General features: G+C 43.1%; 2 protein-coding genes across 3 annotated transcripts; both read left to right on the top strand.

Annotated features, from left to right (window-relative positions):
• The first annotated feature begins 600 nt into the window (after window positions 1–600).
• On the top strand, window positions 601–2,296 carry LOC146968388 (uncharacterized). Of its 2 annotated transcripts, none has more exons than XR_015034201.1 (4): window positions 601–798; window positions 1,342–1,559; window positions 1,787–1,909; window positions 2,061–2,198. XR_015034201.1 is itself a non-coding variant. In XM_085759142.1 (4 exons), the coding sequence occupies exons 1-4, from the start codon at window positions 744–746 to the stop codon at window positions 2,171–2,173; spliced, it is 336 nt and encodes a 111-aa protein (XP_085615268.1). In that variant the 5' UTR covers window positions 602–743; the 3' UTR covers window positions 2,174–2,296. The 2 variants fall into 2 exon arrangements, 1 of the variants encoding a protein (XP_085615268.1); XM_085759142.1 differs by having other exon boundaries at window positions 602–798; window positions 1,515–1,559; window positions 2,061–2,296.
• A 9,995-nt stretch (window positions 2,297–12,291) lies between these two features.
• Window positions 12,292–14,151, top strand: LOC146968387 (type-2 ice-structuring protein-like). Its single transcript, XM_085760505.1, has 5 exons — window positions 12,292–12,310; window positions 12,883–12,992; window positions 13,506–13,640; window positions 13,724–13,835; window positions 14,084–14,151. The coding sequence occupies exons 1-5, from the start codon at window positions 12,292–12,294 to the stop codon at window positions 14,149–14,151; spliced, it is 444 nt and encodes a 147-aa protein (XP_085616631.1).
• Window positions 14,152–14,862: the final 711 nt, after the last annotated feature.

Below are 14,862 nucleotides of genomic sequence, written 5' to 3'. Positions count from 1 at the left end.
GCCCCAAATTGCGTAATTGTCCCGAAAAAAATTAAATAAGTCTATATTTTAAGCTTGTTTGTAGCGGAAGCTTCTCAAAGCTCCTCCTCCTGGTCCGTCCAAATCTCGCGTGATTCGCAGTAACCGCACTGACGCCGGCGCAAATCACGCGAGATTTGGACGGACCAGGAAGAGGAGCTTTGAGAAGCTTCCGCTACAAACAAGCTTAAAATATAGACTTATTTAATTTTTTTCGGGACAATTACGCAATTTGGGGCTTCAGCACAAGACGGACATTACATACGAGCATCATGGAGGTATTTGGATGTTTTTTTGTGTGTGTTTTTTTACGAAGAGCTCTGGTGTCCCTTTGCAACCGTTATATGGACATGCACTGCTATGCCGAGACCCCCTGTAACTCAGAGAAGGGACGGTGGACTCTGAAACTTCTTCCAGCCCTTAGTCAACATGAGGGTGAGTAGATAATGAGCGAAATATCATTCTAGGGTGAACTATCCCTTTAACCTTTATCTACCATTATTTAGCCTGCTAGTGAAGAACAAGGTTTCAGGGTGTTTCCATCTTTAGAGGGTTTTTTTGACACCTTTCTCTGAAATCAACTTCCTTCCACAAAAACTATAAAAGGAAGCAGAGGTAACCGGCTTTTATTGTTGCAATAGATTGACACCATGTAGTTTATCCTGTGTTTTGGATTGTGAAAGAGCATAGCTGAGTCGATCGTCTGACTGATTAGACCAAGAGTCATGAAGGCAGCGGTGGGATTCATCACATTGCTCCTTACTGGTGTGGCCTCAGCAGGTATGTTTGTTTGTTTGTTTTCTACACTTCTGACTGACATTGTTCAGAGTTTAGACAGCTGTTACTGTTAACAGTGTCATGGTTTCACTCTCTTCATCTTGACATGTGTAAGAACAGAGGATCTGCTTTCTGAAAATGTTAACAACTGATCAACTGATATAAACTGAATCATAATCACGAGGAACAGCCTAATAACTGGGACCTGGGAAATGAATGGACACAAAAACACGTCTATAACAGGATAACAGGTTATAAAACTACATACCCAGCAATTATAAAAACGCAAATGTAACTTAATTCTGACATGAAATCGGACAAAAACACAAGGAATCTGACTGTTAACAGACTAAACCTGGATGTTACCACACTCCAGAGAAACCCAGATTGCATAATATTCAACGGGTAAGAATATGCAGTCCAAGTTGAACCAGTCAGTGTGTGAACAGTGTATAAATCAAGGAACTGTTTAACATCAAGTTCAGGTCAGTTCATCTTGTCCAATTGTGTCACGTTTGACTTTAATCAACACTTTTCTGATAACAGTATTCCAACAGCGGCTGAGGAAACTTATGGTCAGGCCAACAGCAATGAAATCCAATGGATGTCCTAAAGTTCTGACAATGATTTTGAAAAAAAAAAAGAGGAATGTTTCTTCCTTTAATAGTGTGGATCAGAATTTTTGGGATATTTAAAAACGTCTCTCCACTGTTCGACAGCACCAATAGATGGAGACAACGCTGCAAAGCCACTAGTAGATACTGGTGAGTAAATGTTTTTGTTTATTAGAAATTAGAAATTGACACATCATTCGTCAAAAGTTGATTTTTTTCAGTTTGTATTTATTGGAAAAAAGACACTTCTGTTTTTGATGCTGTTAATTAAATTACATTTTAAATGCAGAATCTTTACTTTTAATTAAATTATTGACACACTGTGCTTATGTAGAAAAGTTCCCACTTTTACTTGAATATTTCCTCCATTATTTTAGGTTCCCAACTGGGCATTGGACTTGACATCGGCCTTATGATTGTCATTGGCATCGTCGTCTTCATCGTTGTTGTTATTGCCATCGTCGGGACAGTGACGTCTGAGGAGAACAAAACAGAAGAGAGTAAGTTAGAAATGACCTGTTGGAAGTTCCCATAATAACTTTATTGTTTACAGAAGAGATACAGTAATATATGTAAAAAGAAAGTCTCAAGTTAAAGGCTCATACACATGAAAATGTTTGGTAACTTTTCCTTTGTGTTCCCTGTTCATAGGTTGTGGAGTCAAATGTGTGGACTGCAGTGGCGAATGTCTTGGAGAGTTTTGTGTTGAGTTGTGTATATGTTTGTGTGAAGCTGGTATAAAGGGATTGTTAGGTTGTGAGTGAACTTGAGGGGCCGGTAAGTACTTGTGTCCACTTTATGAGCGGCAGATTGAATCAATAGACAGGAGGCAGATGTTCACAGATGTGTCTTTCTACATCTAATCCATTCCATGTGCCACACAGGTGAACTTCGGTCAAGTTCTGGACACATATCGGCCGTCATGGGATAATTAAAGCTATAACAGGAAGAAGCTTTCACTGTGGATTGCTGAGTCTGGATTAACAACTTCAAGACAAATGGTGTGAACATGCTGTAGTTTCATCCAATAGCTCAGTAAACACCTATGTGCCAATATTCCAAAGACCATATGTATATTTTGGTTTATTTAACTTCATTATTGATTTTATCTAACAGTTTCTTGTTCGTTAACCCTGCTGCGACCTTTTCAAAGAATGTATACTGGAGGGAAATGTCTGCATCAGAAACTGCAATAAAGATAATTTATATTAAAATTATTTTCCACTTTAACTGATTTTTTTTTTTTTAATTAATCATCAATCATTATCAGAACAATGCAACATTCAATCATTTTCCAGATCTCAACGCCTCAAATGCTGATTTGTTGACATACATCCACTGTTATTTTTAATGTTAAACTCACAAACAGGAAGAGGAGATGTTAAACTCCACTGAGATGGTGTTTACATCTACTTGAGGCTCAATTGTTTAAATAAAACACATCGGAGGATCAAAATGTGGAGCCTTTCAAAGTTGATGTCAGAGTGGGGAGAGTGTCTTCTGCCCCCATGTGGCAGATATCAACAATTTCAGGTTTGATTAATCAAATTAATTTGTTGCAACACTTTTAGCTTGTGAGGTTTTAAGGTGAGGATTTGAGGCATGAACTCCAACCCCTGAGACCTGATGTTGAGATCTGGCACAAACCAGCACTGCAAACAGTTTTAATGTGGAGTTCATTATGAACAACAGGAAGCTGTGGCCTCTGTCACATGAAGGCGGAGGTGCGATGCAGTAAATCAGTCAGTCCGTCAGTCAGCATGGAGATCACAATGCTGTGTGCTGTTGTTGGTGAGTACCCCCCATTCACACAGGAACATATGGTACTAAAGGGTGTAGTAATGTCCCAGCTAGATTACAACAGAAGACGAAGAGTTTAATTTTACAGCAGAGTTCATGCAGCGTCTCATTTTGTTGGACTGAACAAGGCGCGAAGATTCAGGAAATGGTGTTTCTGTAGCAACTAGAGAGTCACATCGTATCAAACCAGGTTATTGTTCAATTTTGCTGGGTCTCCGGTGCGACGCTTCAAACACTGACGACCCGACACAGCAAACGGACCGGGCCGGACTCGGCGCTGCGGCGTGGAGAGACTTGCCGCGGCTCGCCTGGTCCGAGTGCTGATTAGAGCGCCAGGGATCAGCTGCGGTGACCGCCGCGTAGCGGTTCCGTGGCGCTGACAGACCCGGTGGAAATTACGTGACGGAGACGTTCAAAAAGTACCGATAAGACCTACCATTTGTCCAGAATCTTAACGGTACTCTGGTACCGACCCAATTATGAGCCGGTACCAAAAAGTACCGGTCCACGGTATACATCCCTAGTTCTGGGTGTGTTTTACTGATGAACATGTCTCTGAGTTCAGAAGTCACACTTGTTGTGTTGCACTGAGCCACCCTGTGGTATTTCTGTTGTGAAGCGAGGCCTTCTGAGCCGTTTTGACACCCCCCACACACCACACTTGTTCTACTTCCTGCCGCGGTCGTGGCTTTCTTCCTGGTTTCGGTGTCGGCGCTGCTGCTCTGTCTCTGCAGGAACCAGAGAGGTCAGTCTGTTCAGTCTGAGAGGTAAAACCCAAACACCACTTCATGTCCACAACGTGAACTGGTTCCTTTTTGAATGGCTAATTCCTGCATGCTAACATGCTGATGTGAAGCAGGTACAGTGTGTAACAATGCTCATCATCAGGCTGATTTGCCCTGGGAGACGGATTTTTATTTATGAAACAACTGAGCCGTCAAATTAAGTTTCTCACCTGACGATGATCATTGCTCAATTATTTCATTCATTCAAGTGTTCAAGTGTTTAGAGAGTGTAGCAGCATCTTTACTAAACCTCTATAATAACAATAAACTTTGTAAACTCTTTGTATTCTCCCTGAGGCTTCTGGTTTTTCATGAAACTTGAAGGAAAGTAGGTCAGTTTCTGTTTACACCACATCCTGCTGTTAATCAGGTTATGTTCAGGTCTGAAAGTGTGTGAACGACCAGGAAACTAAAGAGAAGCTTCTGAGTTTCATGTTTGATTCTCAAAGTGTTTAATATTGCAGTAGCACCTGTTAACGGTGAACATGCTCCTCCTACTTCAGGTGACAAACTCTGTCCTCTTGTGTTACAGGTGAGAAGCTGAAGGATCCTCCCCCCTCATCTTTCTCTGTGGCTTTCTACACACCGGTCAGGTGCAAACACACCTGATCAACAGAGACTCATCAGTCACTTGTACTGAAATTAGATCTGTTGGTTATTTATTGGTACAAGTGTCACTCTGAGAAACATGAAGTTCAGGATCAATTAAAATTATATTCAACAAGATTCATTTTGATTGTTTTGTGCTTGAAGAAAATGAAACTAGGGGAAAGGAGACGAGGACGAGGAACAGCAAACAAATCTGCGGCTTCATTTCATTTCATTTATTGTTTATTTGTTTGAGGAAAGTGCACATTCATGAACAGTTATGAACAGGCACCTGTAAGTGTGCCAGATTTAGCTCAGAGCTAAATTATGTTAGTAGCTTGAGCCGAAGCAGGAAGGTTTAAAGTGTTGACAAAGACTCTGAGACCAGCGTGTTTCAATGCTTCATGTTTATTCTTCACATTTTGCTAAAAGCCTTCTTTCCTCAACATGTTCAGTTTCCTTCAGATTCTGTTTACTTGTTGTTTCCTCCCTTTAACAGCGTTACAGCAGAGAATTACATGTGATTACACAACACACTGATGACACCTGAGGACAGGTGAGTGTGGGTCACAGCTGATCTGGGGTCAGCTCCTTCACTCACTTCTGGCACAGACTGACGAGAGAACGTGTGAACAATCCTTGTTGTTCCAGCAGTTGTCGCCTGTGAGCAGAAGGAAAAACAGGAAGTCAGGAAAAAACCGAGAGAATTAAAGGAGTGTGTTTTCCCAGAACAGTTGTTGTTTAAAGCACTCTGTCATCAGGGTGTAAAATATCCAACGGCTAACATGCTAACAGTAAAATATAAATGAAGTGTAATAAACTCCACCACTGTGCTGCAACAGCAGGAAGCATCAACACAGAGTCTTCATCGTCCCTTCAACTGTCACAACTGAAACGTGTTGAGATTTACCTCCATAATTCATCATGAGACAGTTCCCCATACTGTTCGGTTTTCCTGAACACCAGTTGTCATAGCTGAATTTGTTGCCGTTGATCCAGAGCCAAGCATCGTTCTAGAGGACGAGAGACGACAGGACAGAGGTTGTTAGTGAGTGGTTCTATCAGCAACATCTTGTCACTCTTTGTGGTGAGTTACCTGTTGACAGTTGGAGCCTCCAATCCAAGAAGGTGTATCCTCTTGAGTGTTTGATCGAATCACACTCTGAATGTGTTGATACTCATCCAAGCTCAGGACCGACGCCAGGTTTGCGTCGTTGGTCTGACAGTTTTTCTACAGAGGAGACGGACAGACAGATGTGATTTGTAGAGATGATACAGAAGAGAAGACGTGACCAGGACTTCACTGTGGTCACCAGCTGAAATGAGCTAAGCTAAGCTAATGCTTCAGCATCCACATCAGATGAAACTTTTGAGACTTCATGACAAAATAAATTAAAAACTACTGAGATCATCTCTCTGTTCTATTTTGTGCTAATGAGCTAATGTTTGCATGCTAACAGCATGCTGACAGTAGCTTGTTTGTCCTTTAGTCATTTTGTCAGATACAACACTAACACCTTCATCACCTACAACAGTTTGGAAAAAGTCAAATCACCAGATGTGACAGAAGCTGCTCTTGCATGGGCTCTTATTAATATTTCCAGTCTCACCACTGCATCAGTCCGACGGCTCATTTCTCCGACTACCCATTCTACAGTTTTAAGGTTAGGTTTAGGGTAAGTAAAGGTAAGGTAAAGGTACTTTATTAGTCACATATACAGCTAGTACAGTGCAGTACAGTACAGTGAAATTCTTTCTCTGCATTTAACCCATCCCTGAGGAGCAGTGGGCAGCCGCGGTGCAGCGCCCGGGGACCAACTCCAGATTATGAGCCAGTGCCTTTGGTCAGGGGCGCTGACTGGAGGATTAACCTAGCCGACATGTTTTTAGTGGTGGGAAACCGGAGCACCCGGAGGAAACCCACACAGACACGGGGAGAACATGCAAACTCCACACAGAAAGGCCCTGGGCGGCCCGGGATTCGAACCCAGGACCTTCTTGCTGTGAGGCAACAGTGCTAACCACTGTGCCACCGTGCCGGGTAAGGTTAAGGGTGAGGGCTACTTAAGTCGGAGAAGTGGGAGGTTGGACTAATGGACGCAAAAATAAAGAAATGTATGGTTGGAGAAATGGGTAGTTGGACAGACGTCATGCGCCCCCACTGCACGGGGACGATGGAGGCAAATACAAACCAGAGGTGCAGCAGGATAAACTCAGCAGATGTACAAGAACCCAGAAGTTCCTCTAATTACCTCAGCGTCAGCCCAGGACAAGTGTTTGAGGATAAAGCCGAAACAGCGACCGTTGTAGCTACTCCAGCCTTCAGGACAACCGCCATCTAATGAAAACAAACAGGTTCTTGTGAGTCAGTGTTTCCCAGACAGAGGCGTGCTGCCTGAGTTTATTAACAACAGCTTTCATTCAGTAGAATTTAACATCCTCTTTAATAACAACGAGCTGCTCATGATGTCTGGATGTTATCTTGGGACTGTTTCACTTCATGAAATCCTGTCTCTTCTACAGGAGCCAGTGGAGGTGGTTCATGCTTCTGATGCTTCCTGAGCTTCTACCACAGCAGGTTTTACTGGCAAACACAACTGGTAGGAGACTCTGGAGCCGACCGGACCCAGAATGCACTGGGGAGCTGGACTCTGCTGGACGTCTGGACAGTCAGTAGCTAGTTTGCTGCCACCATGGCCTCATTTAAAGTGAGAGGCTGGATGGATGACTGAGTAATTAAAGGAAGTAAAGGTGCAGCTGTAAAGTCTAAGGGCTGGAGGTCATCACCACGATGCTCTGTCTCCACATTCATCTGTTTACTTTGGTCTGTTCTCATGTTTCATCTTTCAGCTGACGGATGTCAGAACGACTGCCAACAGGTTTCTACAAGGTCTCACTAGTGATACTCACCTGCTCTGACACCTGTCAGAACCATCATGGCACAAACAAGCAGAGAGACGATCAGGATCCTCATGGTGAAGATGATGAAGGATGTAGGTGCTGATGATTTAGCTTTGAAAACAAACTAGAAAGACAGAGAAGTGTTATAACCCTGGAGGAAGAGGAAGGCAGCGGAGTATCTGAGAGGAAGGTTGTACCAAACCTGCTGAAGAACGATCTGCTCCTCTTCTTCTTCTCGCCTGTGAAGCTGCTGGACAAGAGGAAGCATCGCGTCTTTTATACACCAACTTATCTGGACAGGTGGCATCACGTTGATGTCATCTGTTTGTGCCCACAGGTTAATCAGTTCAGAGGTTGATCAACAAACCAAAGGGCACAACATCCCACACTGTTGTTTTACCAAAGCTAGACCCTGAAGTGGGAGGCAGATGTGAGTCCAACTGATAAAAAAGATGCATTTTATATGATGCTGTGTTGTGAGTAGCTTTAGAGCTAAATGTCTCATTTTAAAGGACAGAAACAGACGTTCAGTTTGTCTGTTCTGCTCTAATGTGAACCAAGAGCCTCGTTATAGACTTAACTCCACTTTTCACTGAGCTGCTTCATCTTTAAGGCTTGTGAGTGACGATGCTTTTGTCAGGACAAACAGACAAAATGCATCATGGGTAAAATTGGATTGTTTTAGCAGTGTTTGTTTTAACCAGCAGAAAGGTTCAGAGACATGAAATAGAAAACTGGATGAAAACAACAACAAAAACGACTTAGAGGATCCAGCTGCTGACTTCAAGCTGCTAATCAGTTAGCTAGGGCTCAGGGTGAGGCATGTGGGTTAGGAGGATGAGGAGGGAGAGTCGGTATCAGTGCTTAAACCTTTGACTCTGAGTCGTAGATAAATAATGGAGAAGGAGCTTTAACTCCATTTCAGTTGGGTCCAACAAAAACCCAACCTTGGTTTGTCCATTTTGGGCTACCGTAGAAATCTGGTGGTGCAACTTGGTGAGCTCCATGAAGGCCGAGCGTGTAGATACCAAGAGCTCAGTGTGAACTGTAAAACAGTGTGTACAGCAGCACCAGTGTGTTTTCTTGACAGCAACACTGGGAACATTTTCACTTGTTCTTCCTTTTTCTGACATCTTTGGGTTTTGATGAGATTGAAATGAAAACAACAAAGAGACGGTGATCGGTCTGAATGTATTTGATTGTATGTGAATGACTGAGTGGGTGGAGGTGGATATATGTTGCCACAGCATATGTTCCACACTGTATCAATGTTCTGTGTCATGTATTTATGTTTTTGGTGTTGTGGAGAATGTGTCATGTGGAATGTGAGAACGATTATCCTGGAAAGGACAAATAAACTAGACTAAACTAAAAAAAAAACCCAGAGAGAACAAACACTATTTGATGAAGATGTTTACAGCTCATTTGAAGCGTGGCCCTGATCACACTGGTTTCTGAACTACGTCATGAGCCCAAAATCCTTGGAAAGTGGTGGGTTAATCTTTAACAATGAGTAAAATCTCCATCTTCTAAGGAACTAGTAACTAAAGCTGTGGTGCAGAGGAGGAGGAAGTTCATGATCTCCCTCTGACACCTTGAGGAGTGGGAGCAGGATCAAGATTCACATGGAAACACTGAAGTACACCACTGCATCAAAATGTCCCTAAGCTGTGGTCTTGAGTAAATGTACTTGATTACTTTCCACCACTGTTTTACTCCAGCTGTGGAGGAGGACTGACAGAGGAAGGAGCTGCACAGCTGGGTAAAGTCCAACACCACTGAACTCAGCTCAGGTCCATGACAAACAAAATGTCCTCATTAAAGCTGCCAGTGTGGGGTGTAACACACACATCACCTCACCTCACCTCACCTCTCAACACCCACACCTGTATCCACCAGCCATGGGGGGAGGAGACGCCCACATACTAGAAAAACATGTCCTAAACTGTCCAGTAGAACTATTTAGTAAAAGTACTACAACTGTACAGTAACACAGTGCACAGCAGATTTGCAGATCATAATTCATCACATAACTAACTGAGTAGCAGATGAAAGGACATTGTCTCCTGAATCTGCAGCTCGGTGTTGAACTGTTTCCTCCACAGAGTCACTGTCAATGACTGGGGATTGTTTAGTGGAGTGAGAGCGCCCCCTGCTGACAATCTATGAAAATATGTCACTGTGGAGTCAGAGGATGTTACTGTACTGTAGTATTGTAGTACTGGACAGTTGGGACATATTTTCCAGTACCTCTCAGAGGTAAATCGTGAACTGCTTGTTGTCATACACAGCACAGACCAGCATGGAAATGGTTCTGGTCTGTGCTGTTGTTGTTTTTTAGCAGAGTGTGACAAGCACTGAAGGAACAACAGAAATGAAAGTGACATATTTCATGTTCGATGTGTTTGGTGTGTTTAGTCATTTTTTCAATTAGTTATGAAATATGATCTGCAAATACTGCTGTGCACTGTGTTACTGTTCAGTTGTAGTACTTTTACTAAATAGTTCTACTGGACAGTTAGGACATGTTTTTCTAGTATGTGGGCGTCTCCTCCCCCCATGGCTGGTGGATACAGGTGTGGGTGTTGAGAGGTGAGGTGAGGTGAGGTGATGTGTGTGTTACACCCCACACTGGCAGCTTTAATGAGGACATTTTGTTTGTCATGGACCTGAGCTGAGTTCAGTGGTGTTGGACTTTACCCAGCTGTGCAGCTCCTTCCTCTGTCAGTCCTCCTCCACAGCTGGAGTAAAACAGTGGTGGAAAGTAATCAAGTACATTTACTCAAGACCACAGCTTAGGGACATTTTGATGCAGTGGTGTACTTCAGTGTTTCCATGTGAATCTTGATCCTGCTCCCACTCCTCAAGGTGTCAGAGGGAGATCATGAACTTCCTCCTCCTCTGCACCACAGCTTTAGTTACTAGTTCCTTAGAAGATGGAGATTTTACTCATTGTTAAAGATTAACCCACCACTTTCCAAGGATTTTGGGCTCATGACGTAGTTCAGAAACCAGTGTGATCAGGGCCACGCTTCAAATGAGCTGTAAACATCTTCATCAAATAGTGTTTGTTCTCTCAGGGTTTTTTTTAGTTTAGTTTAGTTTATTTGTCCTTTCCAGGATAATCGTTCTCACATTCCACATGACACATTCCCCAAAACATCAAAAACATAAATACATGACACAGACCATTGATACAGTGTGGAACATATGCTGTGGCAACATATATCCACCTCCACCCACACAGTCATTCACATACAATCAAATACATTCAGACCGATCACCGTCTCTTTGTTGTTTTCATTTCAATCTCACCAAAACCCAAAGATGTCAGAAAAAGGAAGAACAAGTGAAAATGTTCCCAGTGTTGCTGTCAAGAAAACACACTGGTGCTGCTGTACGCACTGTTTTACAGTTCACACTGAGCTCTTGGTATCTACACGCTCGGCCTTCATGGAGCTCACCAAGTTGCACCACCAGATTTCTACGGTAGCCCAAAATGGACAAACCAAGGATGGGTTTTTGTTGGACCCAACTGAAATGGAGTTAAAGCTCCTTCTCCATTATTTATTTATGACTCAGAGACAAAGGTTTAAGCACTGATACCGACTCTCCCTCCTCATCCTCCTAACCCACATGCCTCACCCTGAGCCCTAGCTAACTGATTAGCATCGTACTGTAGCAGCTTGAAGTCGGGGGGCGACCCCCATTCCGACGGTCTGCCATTCCGAATGTGTTTTATTTTGGAAATTGACCGGATTCTCTTGTGTTTCTGTGTTTGATTTCCTGCCCGGCTTGACACGATCAAATGTGTCCTTGCTCTGTGCTTTGGTTGGGTTTAGGCAATGTAGAAAGGAGTTGGTTAAGTTTAGTGAAAAGATCAGGTGGAGGCCAAGAAAGTCTCTGCTGATGGCGGACTTTTTCAGGTTCAGAATGGCACCTCTTTCCCATGAATAATTAAGGGCCGGCATTCCGAAACATTAAAGTAAACGTTCGGAATGGCGGCCCTTCGGAATGGCACACTGGAACCCTTGAAGTCAGCAGCTGGATCCTCTAAGTTGTTTTGTTTTGTTGTTTTTATCCACTTTTCTCCTTTAGCATCATCACCTCTCTGAACCTTTCTGCTGGTTAATAAAAAAAATAAACACAGCTGAAACAGTCAGAATGTTTTTCCCATGATGCATTTTGTCTTTTTGTCCTGACAAAAGCATCGTCACTCACAAGCCTTAAAGATGAAGCAGCTCAGTGAAAAGTGGAGTTAAGTCTATAACGAGGCTCTTGGTTCACATTAGAGCAGAACAGACAAACTGAACGTCTGTTTCTGTCCTTTAAAATGAGACATTTAGCTCTAAAGCTACTCACAACACAGCATCATATAAAATGCATCTTTTTTATCAGTTGGACTCACATCTGCCTCCCACTTCAGGGTCTAGCTTTGGTAAAACAACAGTGTGGGATGTTGTGCCCTTTGGTTTGTTGATCAACCTCTGAACTGATTAACCTGTGGGCACAAACAGATGACATCAACGTGATGCCACCTGTCCAGATAAGTTGGTGTATAAAAGACGTGATGCTTCCTCTTGTCCAGCAGCTTCACAGGCGAGAAGAAGAAGAGGAGCAGATCGTTCTTCAGCAGGTTTGGTACAACCTTCCTCTCAGATACTCCGCTGCCTTCCTCTTCCTCCAGGGTTATAACACTTCTCTGTCTTTCTAGTTTGTTTTCAAAGCTAAATCATCAGCACCTACATCCTTCATCATCCTTCATCACCATGAGGATCCTGATCGTCTCTCTGCTTGTTTGTGCCATGATGGTTCTGACCAGAGCAGGTGAGTATCACTAGTGAGACCTTGTAGAAACCTGTTGGCAGTCGTTCTGACATCCGTCAGCTGAAAGATGAAACATGAGAACAGACCAAAGTAAACAGATGAATGTGGAGACAGAGCGTCGTGGTGATGACCTCCAGCCCTTAGACTTTACAGCTGCACCTTTACTTCCTTTAATTACTCAGTCATCCATCCAGCCTCTCACTTTAAATGAGGCCATGGTGGCAGCAAACTAGCTACTGACTGTCCAGACGTCCAGCAGAGTCCAGCTCTCCAGTGCATTCTGGGTCCGGTCGGCTCCAGAGTCTCCTACCAGTTGTGTTTGCCAGTAAAACCTGCTGTGGTAGAAGCTCAGGAAGCATCAGAAGCATGAACCACCTCCACTGGCTCCTGTAGAAGAGACAGGATTTCATGAAGTGAAACAGTCCCAAGATAACATCCAGACATCATGAGCAGCTCGTTGTTATTAAAGAGCATGTGAAATTCTACTGAATGAAAGCTGTTGTTAATAAACTCAGGCAGCACGCCTCTGTCTGGGAAACACTGACTCACAAGAACCTGTTTGTTTTCATTAGATGATGATGTCCAGCGTGGTCTCTTCCACCGTTGTCCCGAAGGCTGGAGTAAATTCAGTCGTCGCTGTTTCGGCTTCTTCCGCAAGGAGCTGTCCTGGGCTGACGCTGAGGTAATTAGAGGAACTTCTGGGTTCTTGTACATCTGCTGAGTTTATCCTGCTGCACCTCTGGTTTGTATTTGCCTCCAACGTCCCAGTGCAGTGGTGAGACTGGAAATATTAATAAGAGCCCATGCAAGAGCAGGTTCTGTCACATCTGGTGATTTGACTTTTTCCAAACGGTTGTAGGTGTTAGTGTTGTATCTGACAAAATGACTAAAGGACAAACAAGCTACTGTCAGCATGCTAACAGTTAAACTAATGTTTGGCAGGTTTAATCTTTAGTGTAGCTTGTTAGCATGTAGCTAGTTAGCACAAAACAGAACATAGAGATGATCTCAGTAGTTTTTCATTTATTTCGTCATGAAGTCTGGGACGTATCAAAAGTTTCATCTGATGTGGATGCTAAAGCGTTAGCTTATCTTAGCTCATTTTAGCTGGTGACCACAGTGAAGTCCTGGTCACGTCTTCTCTTCTGTATCAGTATATGTACAAATCACATCTGTCTGTCCGTCTCCTCTGTAGAAAAACTGTCAGACCAACGACGCAAACCTGGCGTCGGTCCAGGACTTGGAGGATTATCAATTCATTCAGAGTGTGATTCGAACAGCTGCTAACGATGATGCCTTCACTTGGATTGGAGGCTCCAACGCTCAACAGGTAACTCACCACAAACAGTCACAAGATGTTACTGATAGAACCACTCACTAACAACCTCTGTCCTGTCGTCTCTTGTCCTCTAGGAAGACGTTTGGCTCTGGAGCGACGGCAAAAACTTCAGCTATACCAAATGGTGTCCAGGAAAACCAAACAATTTCCTTGCACGACAGCACTGTCTCATGATGAATTATGGAGGTAAATCTCAACACGTTTCAGTTGTGACAGTTGAAGGGACGATGAAGACTCTGTGTTGATGCTTCCTGCTGTTGCAGCACAGTGGTGGAGTTTATAACACTTCATTTATATTTTACTGTTAGCATGTTAGCCGTTGGATATTTTACACCCTGATGACAGAGTGCTTTAAACAACAACTGTTCTGGGAAAACACACTCCTTTAATTCTCTTGATTTTTCCTGACTTCCTGTTTTTCCTTCTGTTCACAGTCTTCAACTGCTGGAACGACAAGCCGTGTTCACACCATCACCCGTCAGTCTGTGTCAGAAGGGAGTGAAGGAGCTGACCCCAGATCAGCTGTGACCCACACTCACCTGTCCTCAGGTGTCATCAGTGTGTTGTGTAATCACACGTGTGTAATTCTCTGCTGTAACGCTGTTAAAGGGAGGAAACGACAAGTAAACAGAAGCTGAAGGAAACTGAACGTGTTGAGGAAAGAAGGCTTTTAGCAAAATGTGATGAATAAACATGAAACATTGAAACACGCTGGTCTCAGAGTCTTTGTCAACACTTTAAACCTTCCTGCTTCAGCTCAAGCAGCAGATTTGTTTTCTGTTCCTCGTCCTCGTCTCCTTTCCCCAGTTTATTTTCCATCAAGCACAAAACAAACAAAATAAATTTTGTTAGATATCATTTTAATTGCATCATGGAGGAATATGGATAGTGTGAAAGCTCTAAAAAGAGCCTGCCATAAGTCTGAACATAAGTGGCGCAAAACAAAACTGCGAGACGACTATATTACTTACAAAGATCTCCTCAGCATATACAACACAGAAATTAGAAGATCCAGACAGCACTATTTTTCAGATTATAACTGAAAATCATAATAAGTCCAAGTTTCTGTTTAGTACAGTTGATAAACCGGTCAATCCCCCCCAGACCAATACCTCCTGAGTTTCACTCCCCTGAAAAATGCAATGAGTTTGCTGCTCATTTTAATCTCAAAGTTTCCAATATCAGAAACAACATTATGGCTTCGTGCGCTGGT

Source organism: Trachurus japonicus, chromosome 18 (assembly GCF_045865225.1).
Source record: "Trachurus japonicus isolate A0001 chromosome 18, Traja_1.0".
NCBI lineage: Eukaryota > Metazoa > Chordata > Actinopteri > Carangiformes > Carangidae > Trachurus > Trachurus japonicus.
Note: the sequence above shows the minus strand (reverse complement) of the source record. Positions and strands in the feature narration are given on the sequence as shown.

Excerpts from the sequence above, each read along its gene's own strand:
- LOC146968388 (XM_085759142.1), top strand. The coding sequence starts at position 744 with ATGAAGGCAGCGGTGGGATTCATCACATTGCTCCTTACTGGTGTGGCC. Across the intron at positions 1,560-1,786 it reads AAAGCCACTAGTAGATACTG|GTTCCCAACTGGGCATTGGA; the intron begins GTGAGTAAATGT and ends CCATTATTTTAG. Across the intron at positions 1,910-2,060 it reads GGAGAACAAAACAGAAGAGA|GTTGTGGAGTCAAATGTGTG; the intron begins GTAAGTTAGAAA and ends CCCTGTTCATAG.
- LOC146968387 (XM_085760505.1), top strand. Across the intron at positions 12,993-13,505 it reads TGTCCTGGGCTGACGCTGAG|AAAAACTGTCAGACCAACGA; the intron begins GTAATTAGAGGA and ends TCTCCTCTGTAG. Across the intron at positions 13,836-14,083 it reads TCTCATGATGAATTATGGAG|TCTTCAACTGCTGGAACGAC; the intron begins GTAAATCTCAAC and ends TTCTGTTCACAG.